The sequence below is a fragment of the Eleginops maclovinus genome, chromosome 18 (assembly GCF_036324505.1).
Source record: "Eleginops maclovinus isolate JMC-PN-2008 ecotype Puerto Natales chromosome 18, JC_Emac_rtc_rv5, whole genome shotgun sequence".
Classification (NCBI taxonomy): Eukaryota; Metazoa; Chordata; class Actinopteri; order Perciformes; family Eleginopidae; genus Eleginops; species Eleginops maclovinus.
This window is the reverse complement of record NC_086366.1, coordinates 27,446,047-27,472,772: the sequence shown is the minus strand read 5'-3', so window position 1 is coordinate 27,472,772 and position 26,726 is coordinate 27,446,047. Positions and strand designations below refer to the sequence as shown.

General features: G+C 43.2%; 1 protein-coding gene across 2 annotated transcripts; it reads left to right on the top strand.

Moving 5' to 3' along the window:
- The first annotated feature begins 2,842 nt into the window (after window positions 1-2,842).
- rsf1a (remodeling and spacing factor 1a) lies at window positions 2,843-26,626 on the top strand. Of its 2 annotated transcripts, none has more exons than XM_063906782.1 (18): window positions 2,843-3,042; window positions 5,318-5,409; window positions 6,304-6,396; window positions 6,486-6,691; window positions 7,994-8,118; window positions 8,767-8,859; window positions 9,022-10,369; window positions 11,528-11,708; window positions 11,794-12,003; window positions 12,537-12,641; window positions 15,209-15,288; window positions 15,703-15,751; window positions 15,996-16,102; window positions 16,713-16,777; window positions 17,909-18,083; window positions 18,192-18,418; window positions 18,746-18,940; window positions 20,130-26,626. In XM_063906782.1, the coding sequence occupies exons 1-18, from the start codon at window positions 2,889-2,891 to the stop codon at window positions 20,933-20,935; spliced, it is 4,311 nt and encodes a 1,436-aa protein (XP_063762852.1). In that variant the 5' UTR covers window positions 2,843-2,888; the 3' UTR covers window positions 20,936-26,626. The 2 variants fall into 2 exon arrangements, with proteins under 2 accessions (XP_063762852.1, XP_063762849.1); XM_063906779.1 differs by having other exon boundaries at window positions 11,504-11,708.
- Window positions 26,627-26,726: the final 100 nt, after the last annotated feature.

Below are 26,726 nucleotides of genomic sequence, written 5' to 3'. Positions count from 1 at the left end.
CCGAGTGCTCCTTCCGTCCACTTTAAACAGATGCGTTCAAGTGCATATTCACAACTCTGATTTCACAATTGCAATGCCGCCTTGAAATGGAGCTCGGGAGTTTGTGTTTTCGTGGAGTCAAATTTTGAGATTGTGTTATCAGAGGTGGAAGAAGTAGGCCTACTTCGCAGTGTAAAAATACTCAGTAACATGTAAAGGTCCGGAATATATTATTGTACTTTAGTGAAAGTAAAAAAGTATTATCACTAAATAATGCTTCATGTACCAAAGTAAAAGTACTTGTTATGCATAATGGCAATTTGAAGCATTTTAAAAATTATTTTATTAAAATTATTTGTGAATTTATGTGTTCATCTCTTCACTTTTGAACTTGGTAAAGTTGGTTCTTATTTGAAACATTGTTAACACTTCTGTGTAGCTTAACCTTAACCTAGTTTATAATAATGTGTGGAAATTTAAACTTTTTTATTAATAAATGCAATCTGCAAAGTAACTTGCAACTAAATATGTTAGATAAATGTAGTGGAGTAAAAAAGGACAACAATTGCCTGCAAAATGTAGTGGAGTAAAAGTATACAGTATCTTAATGTGAAAATACTCAAGAAGTACAAGTACCCAGTGGTTCTACATAAGTGCAGCACTTGAGTAAATGCATTTAGTTACATTACAACAGTTGTGTTAATAGCTATCAGCAGTGTAGGGAAAAGTTTTCAGATCTTAAGTAAAAAGAGCAATACTGCTGTAACAATACTTACAAAGACAGTCCTCCATCCAAAAAGTAAAGTACAAAAGTAAATACTAATTTAGCAGAATGGCCTATTTCAGAATATTCTATTCTATTAAAGAGTTATAATAATAGTTGCAATAATGTGTTCATCATTTCAATGGTTCAGCTGGTAAAGTTAGGGTTACTTTTAAAGACTTGACATAGTCTATATCCAGTGTAGTGCAATAGAGGAATAAAGAAGCAGAAATTGGAACTACTAGTTAAGAACAAGTAGCTGAAAATTGTACTCAAATTTGGTCGTTGCGTATATGTAGTTTATTTGCATTGCACCACTGACCATGGAACATAATGACTTTAGTTTGAGACTCATATTTCATTACCAAACATAACATGTTTTAATGCAGGTAGTAACTAAATCAGGAACAAACCATTTTAGAAAAAAAGAACAAAGCTTTGTGTCGACTGCATGAAAAACAGAGCTGTTTTAAAAAAAAAAAAATTAAACTGTATAGAATTCAAATACACACTGAAAAAAGCAAGTATACATGTATACACATAAGAAAGTATTCCGTATAAATATTTACCACCGTTCAAAAAGACTTTACAAGGTGATTATTGACATGTAATATCAGGTATAAATGAGTTATAGAAGCAAAAAAGTTATGTGTTATATGTATGCTATTACCTCGCCTCCAAATAATTAATGAAGGCAGCAAAGCAAGCAGCAAATGTCTCACAGGAGAACACCTTTGATCCTCAACATGGGAGCATTTTTCTATTTGCAGCTGAATAGCATGAATCAGTGTGTTATAAGGCTTATGAGGCATTGCCACAGTGGAATGGATTCCTCTTAGAGGACTGCCATAATTAACATAAATATCCCTTATTCGCATATGCCTTTACAAGTCCATTATTGAAAGCAGCTATCTAATAAACAGGGATGGAACTGTTATGTTTTACTCTAAAAGAGCAAAGGAGAGTATCCCCAAGCAATCAAAAAATGCTAACTTATTTAAGTCATTTTTTTCAAGTGACAGTCTTATTAAAACAGAGCTCTTAAGACAAGAAATATGTTAACTGCAAGCACATTGTGTACTTAACTGTGTGTAAAATCACCCTCCAACTATTTCCAACAGTCCGTAAAGGCAGCATGCTCCTGGGCAGCAAGACTATCTACGCAGCATGCAGTTGTGCTGATCTGATACAGAAGAGACCGTTTCATCAAGCAATTTGGAAAAAAAATGAAATCCCGAGATGCAGTTTTGATGCGTTTGTTCACACCTACGTTAGGACACTCGTGTTTGAGGAGGACTGAGGACTGTAAGGCTATGCGATGCTATTGAGCTATTTTGTAAACGTTTGAGGAGCAAAAACCAAAACCATTTTGAAATGGTTTTAATGTGTCTCTATCGCAGTGAATTCTGGGCATTTCTCGCTCTACCCTCCATGGTCCTCCCAACTTCTCAAAGCTGCGTCAAGCTGCCGTACATGATGCGCAGTGTTACCGGAAAGCGAAGGATTGCGTTTCCATAGTAAAGGCGTTACATGTGTGCCAAGGATTCAACGGGTTTTATTATCTTGTGCACAGTAGCTACAGTGTGTAGTTATGGCAATGACAATCTTAGGGCCCAAGCTGAGGGCCAGAGCCCCCTTTCAAGACACAAATATTACTTGAATGCATGTGTTTCAACTAGAACTTGGACCATCTCTAATAAGAATATAAATAAAAACAATCTAATTGACCTTAGTTCAATTACAACATGTATCATTTTAACGTTCAGAATATTTTGATATAATAGTGTAATAATAGTTAATCAACACTTTTGGATTAAAATAGCAATCGTTAAGCCAAAAATCATCAACTTAAACAATTGAATTTGAACCCCACTATGACAAACACTGTTTTATGGGAGACCAAAAACAAGGAAGACACTAAACATATTGACTCTGACAAAATTTTAATGATTTGGAAATACTCTGAGAAACTTTTAAAAGTTTCCTTCATCATTCAATTTTGTTTATCCTAACCGGAAGCAGCATGCTCCCGTGCTGTCTAGCTTGACACCGGTAAATGCTGCTTCACTCCCTCCATTCATTTCATTCGCACACAGTCGCATCCCAGCAGCGAGCCCTCCCCTCCTGTTTCTCTCCGCCTGGAAAGATGGCTGCTCCGGTGCTGCTGAGAAGCTCCGGCCCGCAGCTCTGCCCGAGCTTCGCGGAGGTCTGTTCGTTCCTGGAGCGGTACGGAGCAGTGCTGGATCTGCCCGAGATGACTTTCCCACAGATGGAGCGGTATCTGCGGGACACAACGACAGGTGAGAGATCGGTGGTAGTGGTGGCAGTGGTGGGGCGAAGTAGTGGTAGAAAGCTGCGACACTTGAAACCGAAAGAGAAGGGGTCCACCACCATCACCATCACCACCGTGATGAGGAGGATGTGGAAAATGTAGATGGTGCCCCCCCCCCCCCCCCCGCCAATCAGGGCACCATAAGATCAGCAAGCAGCTACGCTCTGTGGCACCTTTTGGCCCGGGTCAGACTCAGTTTCCTCGAAAGAGAACCCGTTTTTGACCAAGTTTCTGAATAAATATATGGACAGAGAAAACACAGACTGCTAACACACAGCTAACCCGACCCAAATTCCTAACACTCAGGGCTATGTTGTGCTACAGTCAGGGATACAGGCGGGAGTAAAACTGTTTTGCTAGCTATCCCTTTGAGTTTAGTTGGAGTCAAGTGACAGATCGTCGATAATGTTGTCTATTGATCAGTAAACGCTGGACTCGGTGTGGGAGCCATGATGCAGCACTGCCTAGTGACCACACACAGACAGAGCTAGCTGCGGAGGGTTGTCAGGTGTTATTTTCCCCCGGCCTTGCCCCACAGGCATTCTGACTGGATCGTCGTTATTTTGCTGGTGGTGATACTTCTTCTCTTGGATATGTCCTTTAGACGGCTGTCAGAACGGAGCCACTGATCTCAGCTGAACACAGGGGATGTTATTTGTGAGGCATTGGTAGAGGCTGTCAAGTGTGCGCATGCGCAGTGGGGATTGGCTACTGGCTAACTAGTTAGCATTGATGAGTTCGTCAACTTTTAGCAAAAGTACGAAACAGAGCCTTTCAGTTAACTTAGTAGGTGATTGTGGATAAGACAGACATGCCTGAGGCGTGTAGCTGAGATGTCTGTGTCTTTACAAACCGTGATAGCCTTCACAGCGGGACAGTTTTCAGTTACCGTTAGTTATTTTTGCTTAACGTAAGCCCTCACTGTCCCTAACGTTACAGCATGAAGTCAGACATAGTTGCTAACATAATTTAGTTAGCTACAATAATCACCATCCATTCCAGACCGTGGTTTGATTAACTGCGTTTTTTCTGACACTGTATTGTTTTTCTTTGTTTTTAAACGTAGAAAATGTGTGTTACAGAGAGAACTGGAATGTCCTGTAAATGCACGGGCTCCTAATAGTCTCACGCAGACCACACAGATGGTTTCAGTGAGGATGTTGATGCAATGCTCCAAGGCTGTGATCCTAGCTAGTAACGTGGTAATAAATGCCAGTTGTGTTTTTTCAAGACAGGAAAGTGTTTACAGTTGTGTACTGTTTTTAGCACACAACTATTTCCTACATCTTGAATAAGAAGAAAAATATATAGCAGAAAGCAAAAATAAAAAATGAAGACAAATGAATGGCGTGAGGTGTGATGGATCTTCTAAAATGAATTGTCACTGAATCAATCCCCAAATCTGAGACATATCTCAGCAGAGTAGAGAGCAGGTTAAAGAGAGGATGTTCCTGTTAACGTCAGGCTTTCTTTAGACTTTTTCTTTAGGAATTTCATCTTATCAATAAATCATTCCCCAGGAAAAAAATATTTCTGAAAACATTTATTTTGGATAAATAATTTTAGATGGCATTATTTAAAGAGTTACCCAAATTACCCTGAAGGGTTGATTTATTGTTACCTGGACAATGATCATTTTATAATACAATTACATAATATTTGCATTAATTGGAACAAAACTAGCCTCAGTGTACATGGGATAAATGTTTACCTGGAAATGAAACATTTAGCCGTGAGAGCCTGTGTACAGTAAACCTCTGTTGACCCAGCATCACACTCATGAGCCACCAGGTATGTAAATAATACTTACAATGCACAACAAGTAAATAAAGACAGTGTCTGTGCAGAGAACACCTAGACAAGTGTGTCTGTTTGTATTGCTTATCAAAGCACTGATATACTGGCTGATAATCGCTCAAAGATTACAGTACGACATGAGGGCTTTGAGCCTGTAAGAAGAACACATTTCACTGCCATGATAGGAATCATACAGTATGTCCATTTCCTTTGTATTCATTCATCAGTGGATTACTGTTTTCCAACAACTGCTGGAATAAATGTACAATAAACATCCAGATGTTAGGGTTAAGTGTTACTGTTCAATCTGTTGTTGCATATCAGATTTCATCATAAGAAGTATGTTAAATCTGGAGCCAAGTTAAAGATGAAATCTTGGTTGTTTTACATAATACCTAAATGATATGCACAGTGTTATGTTTCTAATCCTCCTGTGTGTTTTCCAGTTCCTAAACCCCTGGTGGAGCTCCATGTGAAGCTGCTCAGAAAACTGGGGAGGTCTGTGACCACTGACCGCTGGGAGAAATACCTGGCTAAGGTGTGTGTGTGTGTGTGTGTGTGTGTGCAGCTGTCTCTGGATGCAGGAGCGCTGCATCTTAAAGGGGTAGCTGGGATGTTTTGAAGTAGGTAAATATCGTCAGTCAGAGATTAGCTACAGTAACCTGCCATCAGCACGGTGAAAGAAGTACTCAGATTATTGGCTTGAGTAACATATATATATATATATATATATATATATATTATTATTGTACTTAAGTGAAAGTAAAAAAATAGTTGTGCGTTGATGTGCTCATCTCTTCACTTTTGAACTTGGTTAGCTATATTTAGAATATTTCACTGTTTCACTTACCTTTAGACCTCCCTTTTGGACAGATTTCTTTAGTAGCGGTTAATCAAAGACTAAGTTACACAAATTTCTCTTCCAGGTATTTACATCTGGTGTTTTGCTCAGTTCCTTTCACATCACCCCACACACTCCCGTTTCCAGGGTAATTGAAAGGCCCACTTGCACTTCAGCTCATAAGCTTGCCTTTGAAAAAATAACATGACTGTAGAACCCTGTACCCGTTCTGCTTCACCTGAGAGGAGCCTGCTGACCAACATTTTCTGTGTGTAATAAACTCACTATGGAGAAGTTCCTCATTCAACCCCACTTCAAAACATCAGAGCCATCCCTCTCAGGGACACGTGTCCGGCCACCTGAAGTTTCCTTAACTTTGACCCGTCCTACACCAACAGCAGTTGTGTAGGAAAGATAGAGTGTTTGTTTGTGGAAAAGGGTTGCAGTTACTATAGGAAGATAACAAATGTGTAAGTGAAGTGAACCCCTCCTAACTGTAGGGCCTTGCCGCAGTGGTCCACAGATGGAGACATATGAGAGATGAAACTGATCTCCACTTCCGCCCTGTATCCTAACCCTGTGTTCCTGTAGGTGTGCCAGGAGTTGAACAGCACCTGGGCCTGGGAGCTGGAACAGAAGGGCTACCAGGAGATGTCCATGGAGTGCAAGTCATGCATCCTGAAAGTATGCTCTGTTTTTAGTGTAACTAAAAGAGTTAAACATCTGCATTCAATGCAGTACCACACTGATCTCCTCCTCCTTCCCTCCATCAGTATCTCTGTGAGTGTCAGTTTGATGACAACCTGAAGTTCAAGATGGCGATTAATGAGGAGGACCCAGAGAAGATGCGCCTCCAGCCGATCGGTCGGGACCAGCAGGGCCTGATGTACTGGCTGCAGCTGGACCCCGAGCAGAACATCCGTCTGTACACGGAGGAGCAGGACGACCTGGACGGCTCCACCTGGAAGTGCATCGTCAGGTATTACTGTTCTCCATGTGTCTCAGGCTGCACACACATCTATTCTTACTTTTTCCTATTTCTGTATCTGTTTACAAGTTCTCCCACAACTTGTGCTGTAAAATCCAAGTCTCATTCATCCAGTTGTATGCTCACTCACAAGCTACTTTAGAAGAAGCTTCCACATAAACTCTAATTCTCTTGATGTTTAAGGCAACCATTTACTTGCATTCATCAACTTTATCCATTTCTAGATTCTTGGAGAGGAAGAAAAATTACAGTCCTTTATGTGAAATGTGTAATTTAGAATAGAATATACCCTTAATGGTCCCACAGAAGGACATTTACATTCTGAATTTGACCGGAGATGGCAAAAGTCCATACATCCTTTACTCAAGCAAAAGTACAGATACTCGTGTTTAAAAATACTCTAGTAAAAGTAGAACGGCTGACTAAACTTCTTTACTGAAGTAAAAAAGTGAAGAAATATTGGCTTCGAAATGTACTAATAACTACCAACTGTTTATAGAGTAACTGTTAAATGGACCTCACTTTATATTAATAGAACATCAAGGACCTTCCAATTCAAATTGTAATAATGTCATTGTTAGATAATGAATTTTTCAACGGTGAACAACCGCAATATAGAACACAAGCAAAGAACACCAGCGTGGGGACAGGGACAAAAACGCTGAGGCTGCATTGTAGATTCTAGGGTGACTCTACCGCTTCCCTGGAAACAACACAAACATTATTATGATAATGCTTTTAAAAAAACAGAACTGAGGTGAGTTATAACTTCACCTTTATTTACACTTGTAGAAACAAGTAATTAACTGTGTGTGTGTGTGGGGGGGGGGGGGTCCCTCTTCTTTAGAGCCAGGAAATGATTGGCACACAGATCATGTTAAAATCAATAGGCACACAATGACTCTAAATAATAATGATCAAGCCACCAAACGCAGATTCAAACTAAAGTAACCAGCCTGTTTTGAAAATGTAAGAAGTAGAAAGTACAGGTATTTGTGTTAAAAATGTAAGAAGTAAAAGTAGAAAGTCGTCAGAAAAGTAAGTCCTGGAGTAAAGTACTCATACCAGAAAAATGTACGTACAGTGACGAAGTATTTGTACTCCACTACTTCCCACCTCTGCATTTGATCCATCCTAGTATTAGGAGCAGTAGTGAAGTCTGAAGTTGGTGAAGTATTCTGCTCTGCTAATGTGAAATATTCCTTTAAGGCTCCTCTCTTATCGGTGCCCCAACAACTCTGTCAGATACTGCTGCCATCTTTTTTGAGCCGCTTGTCCAAACTGTGTTCTCAGGAATCGTAACGACCTGGCGGAGGCTTTGGAACTGCTAAAGGGCCAGGTTGAACCCAAACAGAGTCAGGACCAGGACCAGAACCAGAACCTGGATAGGAGGGCAAGCCCCACACAGACAGGAGAAGGTGAGTTTGGTGAATGAGGAGACATTGCTTGTGTAGATCATAGGAGTCTTATTATGGATGGAAAACTCATCACTGATGGACGTTTTCTAAAGTTCTGAAACTGTTACTGAGAGAGAATATATCAAGTGTTTGTTCAAACCAAAAGGCTTTTTCATCATCCTCTTTCCTTCATGTTAGCCAAAACTCTGTTGAGATGTCCGGTGGTACAGCAGCTAAGAGTTCAAGTTAAATGAATGTGTGTAGCTGCCATGTTATTCAGGGGAACAACATGGTATATTGTTTTAGTTACATATTGTAGTTTCTTCATAACCCTGCGGACAGATGGATAAACAAACCAAGCTAAAAACAGGACCTCCTCCAGGTACTGAGATCACATTTAGACAGGGAATTCTGATGTAATCCAAAGATGAGAAACAAAAATAACAACTGATTCAAGGGCCAAAGATAAACAAAATACCAAGAGTGATAAGGATCTGAAATTAAAATTGTGTGTGTGTGTGTGTGTGTGTGTGTGTGTGTGTGTGTGTGTGTGTGTGTGTGTGTGTGTGTGTGTGTGTGTGTGTGTGTGTGTGTGTGTGTGTGTGTGTGTGTGTGTGTGTGTGTGTGTGTGTGTGTGTGTGTGTGTGTGTGTGTGTGTGTACAATTTAGGCGGCGAGGCTGTTGGAAGCACCAAGACCCCAGAGGAACACACTGACAGTGGGGTGGGGGACCTTGTAAAGGCAGAGCCACTCCTAACAGCAGGTACCTGGATAAAGTCTAACTGCATGCTTTGCTTCATGAGAAATACAGAGTCACTTACAACAGCTCTACTGGTTTGTCCTGTTGTGTTGCTGTCCCCTGATCTGCTGTACCCCTCTGTCCCTCCCTAGCTACATGTCTTCATGTGTTGTCTTCTCTGTGCAGAGGTGAAGCTGGAGCACGCCACGCTGGGCAGCACCGAGCTGAAGGAAGAGAAGACGAAACACGTTTCCTCGCCTGTCTTTGACAACCGCGTGAGCACCATAACCCCCGTCATCAAGTCAGAATCCAGGGAGCCTGACAATCCCAAAAACGCTGTGTCGGTTGTCATGGCACCAGGTGCGACTGTTACAAAGCAGGAAGTGAACAAGGAAGAGGAAGTTGAGCGGGCTGTGGTCGCCCGCAGCGAGCAGGCCAAGATCCCTCTGAAGAAGAGGGAGCTGAAGATGGCCGAGAGCTTCCGCAGCAACCACCTGAACAACAGCAGCAGCATCATCGTGTGCAACCCCTCCGTCATCCAGGCCAAGGAGGGCAAACTGCCAGGCTCCGCAGCACCCCTTGCTGCCCCCCCCCCCTCACAGCAGCACCTCGTGGTCACTGCATCAAGGCAAGAACTGAGCAACGGGAGGGCACCTCTGCCCCCGCCCCACAAAGAGGGTCACAACGGAGTCATAGGGGTCATAGGTCATGTAGGAGTCATCCGCAGCCCGCTGGAGCGCCACAGAGCCCCCGGGGCGGAGCAGCAGGAAGTAAACGGGCCCAGTTTAGACCAGCGGGGGGGTGAGGACAGGGAGATGAGCCGGCAGTCGGTGCTGGTGAGGAAGGATGCCGCTGAGGGTGAGACGGTAACAGCAGCAGCCAGCGCCCCTCCTCTTCCTCCTCCTGCAGCCATGGACGCTCAAACCACCAGGAAGCAGCCGCTGCCCCCCCTGAGATCTGATCCTCTGCCTGACGCTACAGAGACCTTCTCTCCACTGCCCCAGCCCTCAGTGGACTCTCACAGACAGACTGAGGACCAGGGTCACACAATCACAGAGGAGCAGCTAGAGAGTGAGAGGAAGACTGGACCCAGCAGTCAACAGAGGGAGGAGAACCTGGAGGAGAGGGAGGAGAGGGGGAGTGTGTCTGGACGCCCTGTGGAAGAAGAAGGAAGTAAAGATGACCTTGAAAAAAATAAAAGCACAGGAAAGGTGGAGGCAGAATCCGAGGGCACCTCTCAAACTCTGAGAACAGTTGACCAGGAGGAGAATAAGGAGCAGCAGGGAGGGGGGGTCAATGGTGGGTCGGCTGCCCAGGTCAGGGTGAAGGACGCCGGGCTGGGATCAGGGGAGAGGCAGGGTCCCCTGGAGGAAGCCTCCTCTGAGCTCCAGAAGGAAGGAATCAGGCTGAAGATCAAGATCCCCCCCCATAGGAGGAGCAAGTTAAAGAAAGGGGGAAAGGAGGGGCAGAAAGAGAGGGAGGAGGAGGTGCAAGATGAAGGGAGGATGCTCAGGAGATCCTCCAGGATTTGCAGGTACATGTTCAATAACATCCAGAAGAGTGAGTTTGATAGAGGGGCACCGGGTCTGAGCTGATGAACCTCATGCCCTGTCTTTTTAGATCTATAAATATAATATAGCATACTTACTATACTTTATTTTTGTAACTTTTCTTTAAATGTCCCCTATTATGCTATATTTGAACAATCTATTAAGTGCTGATTCTGTGACTGTAGCTTTAAATTAACTAGCTGCTGGCCACGCCCCCTTGGAGCTGCTGGCCACGCCCCCTTGGAGCTGCTGGCCACGCCCCTTTGGAGCTGCTGCTGGCCACGCCCCTTTGGAGCGTCATGATCTCTCCTCTGAAGAGAGTTTTCTACCAGGAGAAACTCAGCTAAACGCTGCTGTGATTAAACGCCATATTATGTTCCAAACCACATCCAGCATTATTTCTGAAACAGTATGGAGCTCAAACGTCTCTCTCTCAGTTTACCACAAGGACAGGACCTTTATATTACACACAGTCTACAGTACAGCGTTAGCTCTGAGTGTTAGCGATGCCTGCTAATGTAAACACAGAACATAATACTTCCAGAACAGCTGGGGAGGGGTTTCAGCTCCCCGACTCTATATGGGGGAAGATAGTTTGGGACGTGTCACGTGGGGGGTGGGGGGACGTTGCCAGAAGTTTAATGTAAAGCCAGCCCATATTTTCCTTATTAATTCATAAGGACAGCAAATCTGGATCAGCGCGTTTGTACCCCTGTTGTTAAAGATGTGGGTAAGGAGGAAAAGAGAGAGAGTTGTATTTTCTGACACTTTGTGAGTCTCCTTACACACCGGGGACACATATTTATGTATAAAAGACAGCAAAAAGTGCATTTTGCATAATAGGGGACCTTTAAATGTAAAAACGGTTTTACACGAAAAGTAGGTATGATAGAGTATCTATTGAACACAATGTAACGTGTTTGTATTCCATAAGCTCGTCCCATGCCTACCCCACACATACTGAGAGCGGATAAATCAATGTTTTGCCATGATTTTTATGAAGCTCATTCCGGTCCCTAGCGATCCCTTTTTAAATCTCCAGAATGAATTTGCTATTTGTTTTGTTTTGTGTGATTTTGACAATAAATTCAGTCCCATCTATACTTTTCTTCTTGAAGATCATCTGCTTTGCCAAACTGCAGGCCAAGCTCGAAGGCTTCTGAGAGCCAGAGAAAGAAACCTAAAAAAAAACAGGCACTCGCTAACAGAACGAGAGAGGAAGAGGGGGAGGAGGAGGAAGAGGAGGAAGATGAAGAGGAGCGGAGCGTAACGTCAAAGAAAGACGGAAAAACAGAACCTGTTGGGCAAATAAGGAAACGACGGGTAATTATTACTCAACATGTGCTGTGAGAATGAACATTTCCTCTGCTCTGTTTTTCATTTGTGTAATCATCTGTCTCGTGTTCAGGGTAAACGGAGGCACCGGCGCCCCCGCTGGTCCAACATTCGTGTTAAGAAACGCAAACTGAACGAGGGAGAGGAGGTGGAGGACAGAGGGAGGAAACGAGGAGAGGGGGAGAGTGAAGAAGGGAGTGATTCTGAAGAATCCTTTAAATCAGAGGAGATCCCGAGTGAGGACGCCTGCAGTCACTGCGGCCTGCCCAACCACCCGGAGCTGGTGAGGGCCACAGCGTGTCAGAGCGCTCGCTAGTGAGGGCCCTGTGCTCTGCATAGAGAAAACTTAGTGAAATGGCATCAACCTATATTTAAGAATACAAATATTAAAAAATAAATAAATAAGAACATAAATACCCAAGGGGCCTGTAATTACAAATCCCCTTCTCTAAAGTAGACCAACATGGAAGCCCGAACCATAACGATTAGCATTAGGCAGAGGCAGCAGACAACAGGAATCTTTTTATTGATACATGATGATGGATCCAAGCAGTCTCTACATCTCTGCAGACTGGTGAAGGGTTTTATCGGAGGATACCTCCTGCACTGGCTCCAGTATTATTAGGCCATGTTTTCCAATAAAGTGAAATAGGAAATTTAAATGACTTAAAATCCAATTTGAATCCAATCCACGATCACTTTTCTCCCACAGTGAAATGGAGCCACATCATTTACCCATCATAGTGTTAAGAGCAGTTTATATCAATGCAAAGAGTTGTCCCTGAAGGATTTTACTGTGTGTGTGTGTGTCCTCAGATCCTGCTATGTGACTCCTGTGACAGTGGGTACCACACCGCCTGTCTGCGGCCACCTCTCATGTTGATTCCAGACGGACAGTGGTTCTGTCCACCCTGCCAACATGTAAGCTGTGTGGGTGGGTGGGTGGGTGTGGGTAACCGGGCTCATATCAAACCAAAAATATCAAAAATCCTGCAGTGTGGTTAGCAATGTCTTTAGGGTCCCATGGTGTAGCGAGTTAGATTTCTCTGCTGTTTTTGATGATCGATCATGTGAATACCGGGAAAGTTAAAATGTTCCATCCATGGATAGACTCTCACAGCCCGTATCAAGACCCTGAGCCTCTAAACAAACTGTCCTGACTCCCATAAGGTTGTGATGTCACTGCACCACATGTATGAAAGTGTGTATGTACAGCTGGGGAGTGACATCACAGTGACAGCAGAGTGCACAGATACACACACCTGCAAACACCGACCAATCAGAGCGGGCTGTTTTTGGGTGACACGCTTAAACAGAGCTCTTCAAACAGAGGGGGGACACTGGTAAATTCAGACTGAGAAAAGTTCTTTGAACATTAAAGCACTTAAAGATGTTCTAGTAAAAACTTAAGTATGTATTTAAGTTGTTGAGGGTTGGACTAAGAACTGATAGTTTTACTTTCATTTTTCGGTTTACCATACAGTACAGTACAGTACAGTACACACACACACCCACACACCGGAGTACCGTAACAATACAACACAAGACCTCACTACACTCCTCTGTATTAGATATGTTGAAATGAATTTAACAAATTCAAACAACCTGCTCAGATATTTCCTGCTTTGTGATCAATGAGGAAATATTTTTGTAGCCCTCCCAACCACTTAGCTCAGGACAGGTTAAGTAAACCAGGACAGTACTACGAGCATGGGAGGAGCTGTGGTGGGATCTACTATAAGTTCTCCTATCTAGGGTTCTCACTTTGGTCACTAAAAGCCCTCAGGTAGCACGGCGATAGACCGTAGCTATACTGCAAAATAATAAATCTCCCATGCAACTCCAAATATCAGCTCTAGAGCCCCCACTCTGATTACCATCAGAGAAATATTCCATTAACAGAAATACCCGAACTGTACCTGAAATGATTGTCAATCTGTACACACTTTACTTTAACAACATGCCAACTTAATAACAACAACACATATTCCATTACTCGGTTCAAAACAAAAGAAATAAAAGTACCCGGGATTTTAGTCAGTTATGGTACCCTTGTTGGTGCGCTAGATGGAGCTCATATTCCCTCCATACGGCCGATCCATAGACGTATCTCCCCGATGAAACAATCCCGCGTAGTCCTCCTGTTGGCTCGATGTCCTTCTTCTGTCAACCGGCAGCAGGCAGGCACACGAGTCTCTTAAAGATTAACTGAACCGATAATAATCAACACTGACAAAGTGTTGGATATGACAATTACAAAAAAATGTTTAAAAAAAATTGCGTTTCTTAATACTAGAACGCTGCCAATTTTGATGACGTCACTGGCATGGTAGGACACTCTCTGGTAATAAGCCATGAATTAAGGGCTGGTTTGTGGTTTAAAGGTAACCTATGAAAATGTATAGGCTACTGCTGCCAGCTGCCTTAGCTGTATACAGTTTGTAACTGCAGCCAGGGGCAATGCAGTACGACCCCCCTCTAACCCTGCTGATTTGGTTTTCCGCCGACATGTCCGCTAGTCTAATCACCTCAGAATATATGGCTGTGCTGCTAGTGTTAGTTAGCCACAGAGTAGTTTACCATGCCAGTGACGTAGCCGATTGTTGAAATCCAACATGGCGGTGCCCATGTAACAAAAACAACACTTTTACCATACCATTTTATCCCTTTTAACAAATTCAGTCATTTTAATCATTCCACCAACAATAACAGATAAAATACATCTGTTATATCAGCTTTACTTCAAATTCCAGTTCAGTTCATCTTTAAGATTACGTCTATACTGTTCAACTACTAAAACGATAAACCCGGACTCCGGACAACGCAGCTAGACCTGAGGCTAACTTAGCCGTTGCTACAGTTAGCGTACAGTCTCGCAGTTTTGCATAGTCTTGTGAGTTTGTCACCAAATGGGTTCCACGCTCTTCTCCAAGGCACTCGAACACACAACAGTAATTCTAGCTTATTTTAACATTAGTAACCCAAAATAAATAAAGACGTTTTCCTCTGGTCTTAACTTCTCCGTACTTTGCCTCTTTCTCCTTTCGCGCTTCTCCGACCTAAGTCCCCCCTCTTCTCAAACCCGGTAGGTTAGAACAATGAACTCTGATTTGTTCGCTATACAACTGACACCTCTACCAACCAATACAAATGTGAAGTTCAAGGACTTCTAAAACAGGAAATATGACAACTTAACGAATAACTGACACTGAATGTACTCTTCTTGTAACTTAGTGGTGACGGAACAAGACGACATGTCAATACACATACGTATAACCCTTTTCATTTATTTATAAATGAAAATGTAAACAGAAATTAGTAGGCTAAGGCACTACATTTTCATCAAATAAAACAACCAAATCATATTCTGAACAGACATTCAATGTCAGCTTTGTAACAAATTTCAGTGGTATTTAGTGTTGATGTTCACTAACAAATAAGAAGTTTCCCAAGCTTTGATTTGTTTTTATTTGTTTACCTCCCTGCAGAAGCTGCTGTGTGAGAAACTGGAGGAGCAGCTGCTGAACCTGGACAGTGCTCTGAAGAAAAGAGAGAGAGCAGAGAGGAGGTACACACACACACAATATGGTTATCTTTTTGAAAATTAGCTGTTCAAAGGCTTTGGCGTCAGATGCACAGTAGCTACAGTGTAATCTAAAGGCTCCTCCAGCAATGCAACATGATATATAAAAGACATAAAACAATTAAACACATTTAAAAAGCAATACAAATAGTGCAAGAAGAAAGCTAGTAGAATGAAATAGTGCAAGATTAGGTTGCAAGACTGACTGAAGTCCTGCAGAAGAAGTAAACTCTATGTCAAGAGAAAGAGAGTTGCAGAGAATGTTAAAGTAACAAATCAATGCAGGACTCTATATACATGTAAATAGAATAGGATAAACAAAACAGAATGTAAAATGAAATCCTGTTTATTATAGTTATGAAAGTGAACATGGTGCGGTGTGTCTCCCTGTGTGTCCAGGAGGGAGCGTCTGGTGTACGTGGGGATCAGTGTGGAGAACATCATCCCTGTGAGTAATCTAACGTCCATCATGCCATCCTGTGTAATGTTCAATATTTGACACTAAAATAGAAATATGAAGATTACATTTGGAGTTGCTAACATTCTGAATTTGCAGTTATTAATTTCCACTGCGTGATGAGACAGTCTAGTCTCTGACAACAAACTGAACCTGACATGTTGGGCATCTGTTGGATGTTAAATGTATATGAGCCCTTATTAAACAGAGCTAAATAAAACCTTTCCTGACTCAGGAGGGGGACGAGGTGGAAGAGGAGAAGACCACCAAGAAAAAAGATCCCAAAAAGAGCAAAAATCTGGGGAGGAGATCCACCAGAACCAGGAAGCACATCAGCTACAGGTGGGTGTGCTGGCCCGGGGGGTTATGTTGCATTCACTGTCTCACCGAAAGATATTGCTGTGGCCAATGCAGAAGCAACGTGCTCAAATGTGAAGGCATCACCGTCGTGGGGCACATACCATCAATTCTCCATGTTGTGGCACCACACGTGACCAAAAACGACCAATTACAGCTGACCAATAGCTATCATTTGTTGCATATCCACCAGTCTACAGCACATATGGAGACAGTTTCCTAAGGGAAACACTGCTGTCCGACAGGCAATATTTTAATAGACATTGCCTCAGAAACCTTTGAAATCCAGTCAGAAATCCCTTTCATTTTCCAAGCAGTAAAACACCTGCAATGTGTTTAAAACATTTTTAGAAATGGGGCAGATAAAAAGTATATTTGTACCTCTTTTGTTTGCATTTATTGCATTGCAACTATAACTTTCCACACAAGAAATATGTGATGACTTAATACTGCTGCGTGTGCGTGTGTGTGTGTGTGTGTGTGTGTGTGTGTGTGTGTGTGTGTGTGTGTGTGTGTGTGTGTGTGTGTGTGTGTGTGTGTGTGTGTGTGTGTGTGTGTGTGTGTGTGTGTGTGTGTGTGTGTGTGTGTGTTGCAGGTTTGATGATTTTGATGATGCCATCGATGAGGCTATAGATGAGGACATCAGGGACCTCTGTGGAGGTGAGTGTGTGGCTGCTTGATGCTGTGGTGAAGTTATGAACTCTGGTTAACTGCTGGACACCTTTTCATATGTTACGATTAAAATCGTTTTTTTTGTAATTCAAATTTGTTTTTAATTTTCATTCAGAACAAAGAAACATTGGCGGTACACTGCATAAACGAATCCCTCTCCCCCAGGTTCTGGCATTGACATTAACAGACATGGCCTGGAAAAAGTAAAATAATAACAATAGGAATTAGGTCAGCAATGGAAAATAAAAAGTGACATTCAAATTAAAAACAGTCTCTGTCGGCCTTTATGTGTGTCCAGAAACGCTCCCAAGGAGTATCTTCAGCATTTTCAATGCCTTTCATCCTACTAAGCATAGCCTCGTAGGATGCAGTCTCAACCGTTGCATTGACCCCTTCCTCCATATCCGATGTCTCAATATAATTCTTGAGGCTGTTATCAAACTAACCATTAAAACAGAAAAAACACTTTTGGAAAGATGTTGCATCTGAGATCTATTACGATTAAAATGTTTAAACATTTATTATCAATCCTACACTTAGGCTGCAGCTTTTATGAGCATGTCGATGAAGTGTTAACGGTTGAAGCTTGGTTTTATAGTTTCTGCATCTGAACATGGCACCTCTTCCTCAGCAGACAGCATTAATGATGCATTAGTGTTAATCAGTTCTTACAGTCAACTGGAGCAACACCACGCCATTACCTGACACACCTTAAAGTATCCAATATAAGAATACTCTCCTGCTCTCGCAGTTCAGATGTGCTGGGAGGCCTATAGGAGCTATACGTGGGTGAAGAGTGATTACTGGAGTGTTTGTCCAAAAAATGAAAGTGGGTTAATAAATCTAACTCGGTCATTTTAATAAATCCCTGTAGAAAAAAAAATAGTAGGTGTTGAACCTTTTGGTATCTCCAATTAGATTTCATAAACCAAAATCCACTCTCAGTGAATCACTGGACTGAATGGGAATAGGTTGAGGTGGGGTCTTTCTTCTCTTCTCTCTTTTTAGTGTACTGATTTTTAAACTTCATAGTGACACACACATCTTTGCACATTAAGATGATGGAAAAGTCAGACTTGAATTGAACCATCTGTTCTGACCCGGACTGTTGTGATGTAGGAGCAGGGCGGGGCAGAAACCTCACAGCCATCCTATCAGAGGATGGGAAGGAGAGCCAGCGGCCAATCAGAGGCCAGGCTCACTCTGCCAGGAACAGGAAGAGGCGGAGACTGAACGACCTGGAGAGCGACAGCACGGCAGCAGAGAGTGAAGACGAGTTCATGCTCAGCAACAGGTAACACACACACACACACACACACACACACACACACACACACACACACACACACAACATTTCCTTCCATTTGTTTGCTTATTGTTCTACTCCTCTTCCTCCTCACAGCTCAGACGAAGAGGAGTTTGGTGGGTCAGGGCCTGATGATGACGAGGAGGAAGAGGAAGATGCCAGAAGCGATGTAGGCAGCTTAGACATTGGGTCGCATTCTAAACGGGCGGGGAGGGGGGCACCAAAGCCCCGCCCCAGCAAGACCCAGCGGCGGGGCAGGAAGCGGCTCAGACGGCGACGGAAACGCTCCTCAGAGGAAGAGGAGGAGACTGAAGAAGAAATGGGTGAGTGCCTCCACGCTGCAACACACAATAGTAGAGAAGGCTGATTGTGTTTAATTAGATCTATAATAAATAGTGCTGTTACAGCTGCTGTAATACATATTTAAAGGATGGATGGAAAGCCCCTGCCACTGTGTCATATCTAAAGCAAAACATTCAATTGAATCGAATGCTTTTAGAAGTTTGAGGGGACTGCAGGTGATTAATATCCCTGAGAATAAGGTGTTGTTCTCAGCAGTATAAAGCCCTCAGATCTGAACCATGATGCACAGCAGGGGAAAGAACATATTCAGATAAAACTCTTCGGTAAGGGTCCTCTCTCCCCTCCAGGCTCCGATCAGTTCAGCGACATGACTGACAGCGACGAGGAGAAAAAAAGGCGGGGCCTGAGGCGGGGGCAGCGTCAGCAGGTTAACTACCGCGAGACTTCCGAGTCCTCCGACGCCTCCCAGGCCTCTGCCAAGAAGGGGGTCAGACCCCGTGGCAGACCCCGCAAGGAGCATCTTTCCAGCGACTACAGCGACGGTCAGTCCTCTCACACACTCTGCACTCAGAAGCATCTCACAGCAGTAGCAGCTCAAAGAGTCCTGGGAACCCGGACATGTTGAGGACCCCAAAGATTGATGTTATAGTGGGTTCCTCAGCACAGAGAAAGTGCCCGATGCTAACCTGTGCATATGTTGGGCAATTTGCACAATTAGCACAAGTTGCATTATTAGCATTAGTATATGCAGAAAACAGCTCTAAAATTGCGTGATCGATTAGGGACAATTTTGGTCTTGTTTCCGAGGTTATTGAGGATGCTGAATCCATTTCTGACATCTTTAGGATCAATAATGGCAGTTTGGAATCCCCTTGTCACTACCTGATCTGTACAGGAAACCCGATCAGTTCTGTGCATGTTCACAAAGAATGTTTCACGCCATTGTTGAGAAAGTATTAACGTTTTTGAAAAAAAGACTGTTTCAACACAAACATCCAATAAACACAGAATAAAATACTATCGAACTGAAGGCATTATAGACAAAGAAAAAGAAAGAAAGGAAAATAAATCATTTAAAAAAGATAAACATTTGATTTGTTTAGGAAAGCCTTTTGAGATCACTTTGTCTTTAACAAATCTTTAGTCAAATGTTGCTCATGAGTACTTTTACTGACGTAAAGGATCTGATTACTTCTTCCAAAGCTGAGTAAATGTAGTATGCCTCACCAAAACAAGAGACAACGTGTTTATTTTAATAAGTATGAGTGTTCACACATGCGCAGAACCGATCGGGTTTCTGGTACAGATCGGGTAGTGACACCCCTAAAACTTTAAAATCAGCCAAACCATGAGTACAAATATGGCCTCTTCATGGTTAAAACTGAAATGTATTCAATAACCTCCAAACTGTCCAAGTTGGCCAAGCCATTTTTAAGCTATTGGTTGCATATGCTACTTAATGCTAATCAACCCAATAGATGCTAACTGTGCTAACTGCCCAACATGTGCAGATTAGCATCCGGCATTTTCTATGTGCTGGGGACACCTACTATACATTTCAACATAAAACTTTGGGGTAATCCCTCAGCTGCAGAGCTACGGCTCCAGTGATGACTAGTAAATCTGTGGCTGCTCATGTTCTTCATCATGTTCTTCATCATGTCAGGAGGATAAATGGACCTTCAGCAGGTTTACTGAAGTTTTATTCCTCCCTGCCTCCTTATTTTTCAGTCACACCATCTTCCAGAGACTCAGAGGACGATAACTATGAAGACCTGGATGACGAGGACAGGAGACGAAGACTGAACAAGAGGAGAAGAGAGGAGGAAGACCCCCTGAGGAAGAGGACGAGAGGCAGGCCGAGGAAAAACCAGGACGAGGAGGAGGAGGAGGAGGAGGAGGAGGAGGATGAGCGGGAGCGAGGGAGGCGGCTGAAGAGGAAACGGTTAGAGAAGGAGAAGGAGAGAGACAAGAGGAAGAGGCTGAAGAGGAAGGACAGAGAGGAGGAGGAGGACCTGGAGAAGATGGGTCGGGGGAAGAGGAGGGAGATCCTGTCCCAGCAGAGACGCAAACGCCTCGCCCAGATGCTGAAGAAGAGGAGACCTTCTACTGACGAAGAGGAGGAGGAAGATTCTGAGGAGTCTGAGTCTTCATCAGAGGAGGATCGTCCAGTCCGCAAAAGACTCAACCGCATCGACTCTGATGATGAAGAGGAAGAAAGAGGGGAGGAGGAGGAGGAGGAGATGGTGGAGATGGTGAAGGTGAAGAAGTGTTCAGAGGTGAAGGGGGGGGCCGACAGTGACACTAAGGAAAAGAGGACGGGCCGGAGCCTGTCTCCCTCAAACAGACATCGGTCCCCCAAGGGCCCAGAGGAGCCGGGGGCTGATAGTCCCGCTGCACCCAGAGACAGAGCAGAGCCAGGCAGCCACAACGGGCCCTCACATCCAGAGGGGGAGGGGGAGGGGGAGGAGGCTAAGGGGGAGGAGGAGGGCCAGACAGACTCATCAAACTCTGTCCAGAACAGTCCGCAGTCATGATGGCGTGTTTGTGAATAAGGCTTTCTGTTTGTTTTTTTTAAGTGTCACGCCTTTTACCCACAGACAGCTGTGGACCTGGACTCCCCCCCGACCCCCTCCCCCCTCCTGTGCTCCTCCTCCTCGTGGTTGTATTAGAGTGTTAGAGTGCTCTCACCGTCACACACTGTACTCCAGACTCAGGAGTACGCATTCACACTCATCCTCACCCCTTCAGCCTCCGGAGGCACTTCCTGTGTCAGTGGCTGCACTTCCTGTGTCAGTGGCTGCACTTCCTGTGTCAGTGGCTGCACTTCCTGTGTCAGTGGCCGCACTTCCTGTGTCAGTGGCGGCAGTTCCTGTGTGTATGGCTGGTCACAGGAATATGTGTTGGTACCTCATACTAAAGCACTTCATCATTCTCATAGCACTTGCCGACCCGCAGCCAGAGCAGAGTCAGAGCCGAAGCAACACTCGGGCTCCTGAGGGCGGGAGGCTCGCTCCTCTCTTACTTCCAGAAGATCCGACCACGCAGATCCTGCTGCTTCTATTTCTCTAGGTTTTAAAATGTATGTTGGGTAGTTGTGACACGCACACTCCTAAATATGATGATGTGCCGGATTTTATTCAGTTCATGGAAAGAGTAGCATCATGATGGCAGTTTGAATTATATAAGGGGGGGGTATATCTTTCTGCCTGGATTGTCAGAAAGATATACTTAACTATCTGCTGGTTGGATCCTACTGGAGGTAAGGTAGAACCTCATGAAGCTCACGCTGTGCAGCTTTTGTTTACCTGCAGCTGCAGTAATCATTATTTGCAGGGACTGATGAGGGGTCAGACTGAACCCCCCCGCCCCACATGAAATCTTCAGCAACATTCACGATGCGTTCAGGTGCTCCTTGTCAAATGGTGAAGTCAAAATGCGTTCTGCAGAGGTGAACTCAGTGAGGGACCTCTCCCTGCTGAAGGGTTTTAGCTTTTCTTTGTCTTAGCTTGTTATAAGTTCTCTGCCAGTGAGGTGTTTTATACTATTTTCTGTGGTTTTATGGACTAAATAAATAGTTGCTGCAGCCCAGGTTCATATTTTCCTGTTTCTTCCATCACTGAGTTTGGCACAGCACGGCGGCTAACAGGGAAGGTTCTGCAAATACAACAGAGAGTAGATCACACTGCAACAATGTAACACCACGTTGACACCATGCATTGTCAGACATTGGGTGGTTGATCCTCCTCTGCGTGTCACATTATACTGTGGACTGCTCATCATCTGATCTGATCGTCATGCAGCGATGCTTCAGAGAATGCTGCTGCTCTGACATGGTTTTAAAACAATATGTCACTGTCTGCCCCTCCAAATGTCTTAAAAAGCACATATGGACAGCAAAGAAATCAAACATGTTTGTTGGGACACCTGAACCTCCCCCCCCCCCCAGGAGGATTCTAGGAGCTGGTATTTATATCTCCTGTGTTTCCATGCTTTAGGGTATAAATAATGAACGCCTCATTCAATGACTTCACTTTACTCAAGTTGACCAGGATCACCTGAACGGGCATCATTAACCCCCCTCACCCACAGTCAGACACTGTTGGATGCAGTGGATTCAGACCCCTCAGTCCTCTGTTGACCCCCCCGCTCGTTCAGCTGGAGTGTTGCTCCACCCTGCTCTCTCCCTGCCGGTCCACTGTACAGACTCTGCCTTGTACGCTGTAAGATAATAGATGTCTGTTCTCTTAGTCCTCTTGTTAAAGATAGTGTTATATTTTCTATATGAAGGAGAGGAGGTGTGTGGGGGTGTCGCTGCTTTGCTCCTGTTCACTCTGCAGAACACTGCTCACCTTCATGTGGAGTCACACATCTGATTTTATACCTGACACCATATTGATATAGGAACGATATTGTAGATTTTTGATAAATAATCATCAGTGATGTAACGACTTAGTGGGTAAAGAAAAATAATTAGAAAAACACATTCCTGTAATGCAGACGTTAAATCAGGAAAAGACAACAATATTAGGATATTAAGATATCCCAGATATAACACAATATCTGTACTCATGATGAATAACACAGATGAACTGCCCAGACATATTTAGAGATCTAAGATGTGGAGTTTTGGGGTCCCACATTTCTCTGGTGGAACAGTGGAGGTGTGTGTTGATGGACTGGAGGACGGGTCCCTGCTGGGCAGAATGGAACATTCCGTCACATGACTCTGACCTGTTGAGGACAGACGGGCGGTTCACCCTGGAGGTCTGTCACCTCCTGCAGAGGGCAGGCTGTCACTGCTGATGTTTTATTTCTGTCAGTAAAAAGGTTTTGTTGAGCTGAAAACAGATGATGTCCAATCTCTGATCCTGTTCAGTGGGAGTACCCATTACTCCCACTGCTGTCACATTATTCATCACACTCTTCAACACCTCACGTTTGACTTCTTTCTGCAAAAACATTTCTAAATTTCATGGAGATATTGTATTAACATGTTTCCATTACCTGTTTAATAGACTTAGAAATATATATTTGTGATTAGCAAAATCTTAATAGGCATAAAATCATTTGAAATTGGCTGAAATTGAAACAAAAAGCATGGAGACACTTGTTGTGTAAGTCAGTAAACATGGGTCAAGTAGAATAAAGTACACATCAAGTTCAGACAATAAATTGTTCTTAAAATAAAAGCAACAAAAGTCCTTTTTTCAGAAGATACACACTGCATTCTAGTTTGATCAGATAAATAGTGCAGATAATAACTTCCTGATACTGAATGGTTTATAATGCTTCAGCTATCCTACAATTCAGTTTGTGCTATCACTGAAAAACATGTCATTAGACCCAAGATTCCCAAGAAATGTCATGAATGAGTTGCCTCAAAGGCTGAGTCTCGGTAGGATGTGTCCCTCTTCAGTTGGACAGAGACGGTCTCAACTCGTCCTCCATCCTCTGAGCTCCCTCAGCAGGAGCCTCTATTACCACATGTTAATTCTAATAAGCACTGCTTTCAACACAACAACAGTCAGTGATTTATATTTGGTTATCGTAATCCAAGTTAAAGTTGACTCCTGCTATCTCTGGAGCTTTCTGGGTAAATGCAGTTGTACTTTAGCAATGCTCCTTAAACCTGCAGAGATTCAAACGGTGAGAGAGTAATTGAATGACATGTCTAAACAAAGGCAGAGGACCATCACTGGTATACAGTTGGAGGATGGGGTGAATCCCATTTTAGTAATATTCCCTTTGCAGAGTGACGTCAGAAACGATCTGATCAGGGAGACCTTTTCAACATCTCTGGGAAAAAACTTGTCAATCGTCAGACCAAAACTAAAAGATTTAAAGGTCTCCCTGAAACTGGAGATGTACATAAAAGAAAACCTTCAGACGAGAGTTTTTTTTTCTTCAGATTTCGTTCCTTTTTAAAAAGGATATGTACTTGTTAGTGGGCACATTACTGCTGCCTGCTTACTGGGTTATCAAACTTTGAAGAACATACTGAAAGAAATCAAGTCTGTTCCTCAGATTATATCAGCGGCTTTTATTTAGGAGACATTGAGAGGAAATATCTGAATATGATCAGCCAATTTTTGCAATAATATCAGATTTAGAAACGTTTATCTTTGAGTCACAATTACAGAATGTGTGGAGAAGAACTTTTCAGCGTCCCAAAGCTCCATAAGCAGGTTGAACTGTTGCTTTAATAACTGGGATAACTGGAACGGACTGGCCCTGCTGTCCCACTCAGAGAAATGTTGGTTTGAGGAATTGACTAAAATAAATGTGCAGATGGTGGGAGGTTTAATGACAGAATGTTCTTTCAGGTACTTTCCTGTGAATGCTCAGGTGTTTTGGGACCTCCTTTTGGGGAAACTCCAAATACTTTAAATAAAATACTGTTCATACAGGGACTCTGTACCTGTTTACCTTTTTAATAACCTGTTATTCTGAAGATCCCCTTGCAAAAATATTCACCCCCACGTTTTGTTGCCTCACAACCTGGAAGTAAAATGGATTGCTTGAGGGTTTGCATAATTTCATTTACAGAACATGCCTACAACTTTGAAGATGTGTTTTTTTTATTTATTGTGAAGCAAACCACAAAAAGCATCAAATAACAGAAAACTTCAGCGTGCAGAACTATTCACCCCCCTAATGTCAGTACTTTGTAGAGCCACCTTCTCCAGCTCCTTGATGATGGGTGGTTTCTGCTTGTGAACAGCAGTCTTCAAGTCAAACCAGAGATTCTCAATTGGATTGAGGTCTGGGCTTTCACTAGTCCATTCCAACACATTTAAATTCTTCTGGTTAAACCAATCGAGTGTTGCTTTAGCAGTATGCTTCAGGTCATTGTCCTGCTGGAGGTAAACCTCCGTCCCAGTCTCAAGTCACAGGCAGACTGAAACAGGTTTTGCAGTAGAATATCCCTGTATTTAGCACCATCCATCTTTCCCTCCACTCGGACCAGTTTCCCAGTCCCTGCTGCTGAAAAACATCCCCACAGCATGATGCTGCCAACACCATGTTTCACTGTGGGGATGGTGTTCTTGGGATGTGTTGGGATGTGTTGGGTTTCCACCAGACATAGCGTTTCCCTTGGTGGCCGAAAAGTTCAGTTTTAGTCTCATCTGACCAGAGCACCTTCCCCCATACATTTAGGGAGTCGGCCACATGCCTTTTGGCAAACTCAAAACGTGCCTTCTTATTTTTAACACTAAGTAATATTTTTTTTCTGGCCACTCTTCCATAAAGCCCAGCTCTATGGCGTGTACGGCTTATTGTGGTCCTATGCACAGACACTCCAGTCTCTGCTGTGGAACTCTGCAGCTCCTTCAGGGTTACCTTTGGTCTCTCTGTTGCCTCTCTGATTAATGCCCTCCTTGCCCGGTCTACAGCTGTGTTTATACTGACAGATCATGTGACACTTAGATTGCACACAGGTGGACTTCATTTCACTAATTATGTGGCTTCTGAAGGTAATTGGTTGCACCAGAACTTTTTATGTGCTTCATAGCAAAAGGGGTGAATACATATGCACATGCAAATGTTCAGTTTTTAATTTAAAAAAATCTTTTTATATATATATATTTTTCTCATTTCACTTCACCAACTTAGATTATATTGTGCAGATCCATCACATACAATTCAGATTAAAAAACATTTCAATTACAGGTTGTAATGTAACCAAATAGATAAAAAGCCAAGGGGGTGAATACTTTTGCAAGGCACTCTACATGTCTAGATTTTAAACAGTGTATTGGAAAACCCTCCTTAATGCAGAAGCACATCGTTGTTTCATCCCAAATATTTCTTATAATTGATGAGCTCACTTAGACTCAGAAAAACGCTTTAAATGAAGATTCAGAACCAACACTCAGTTTGTTACACCGCATTAGTTTTTCTCATGGTGGAGAGTTTGTGACAGCATTTGGATATCAGTGAACCCCTCTGAGAACTCCCCCCCACCTGTTAGAGCAGGACGGAGAGAGGAGTGTGTGTTCATGCCCCCAGCCCCACAACGCCCCACTGAACCTGGTGTGCCTCTGTGTTGGCACTGTTGCAAATCTGTTGCTTTTTAAATGTTCCGACCCAGCACCGTGCGATCAGACGGGCTCCACTGAACCTGAAGGTGGCTCCTTGCATTTCTCTGTTGTACTGTTACTGTAGTATTGCTGTAACATAAATGTTTTCTAAGTTATTAAAAACCAACACCCAAGGCATCTCCTCAAAAACTCACTGTGTCTTTGCCTTATTTTCATCACTGAAATGATTGTTAATTAGAAACTAATTTAAAGAAGTGGATTATTCTGCTAGTTAAAGTCCAGT

Coding starts and splice junctions, on each gene's coding strand:
- rsf1a (XM_063906779.1), top strand. CDS start 2,889: ATGGCTGCTCCGGTGCTGCTGAGAAGCTCCGGCCCGCAGCTCTGCCCG. Junction 15,752..15,995: donor GTGTGGAGAACATCATCCCT/GTGAGTAATCTA, acceptor TTCCTGACTCAG/GAGGGGGACGAGGTGGAAGA. Junction 16,778..17,908: donor CATCAGGGACCTCTGTGGAG/GTGAGTGTGTGG, acceptor GTTGTGATGTAG/GAGCAGGGCGGGGCAGAAAC.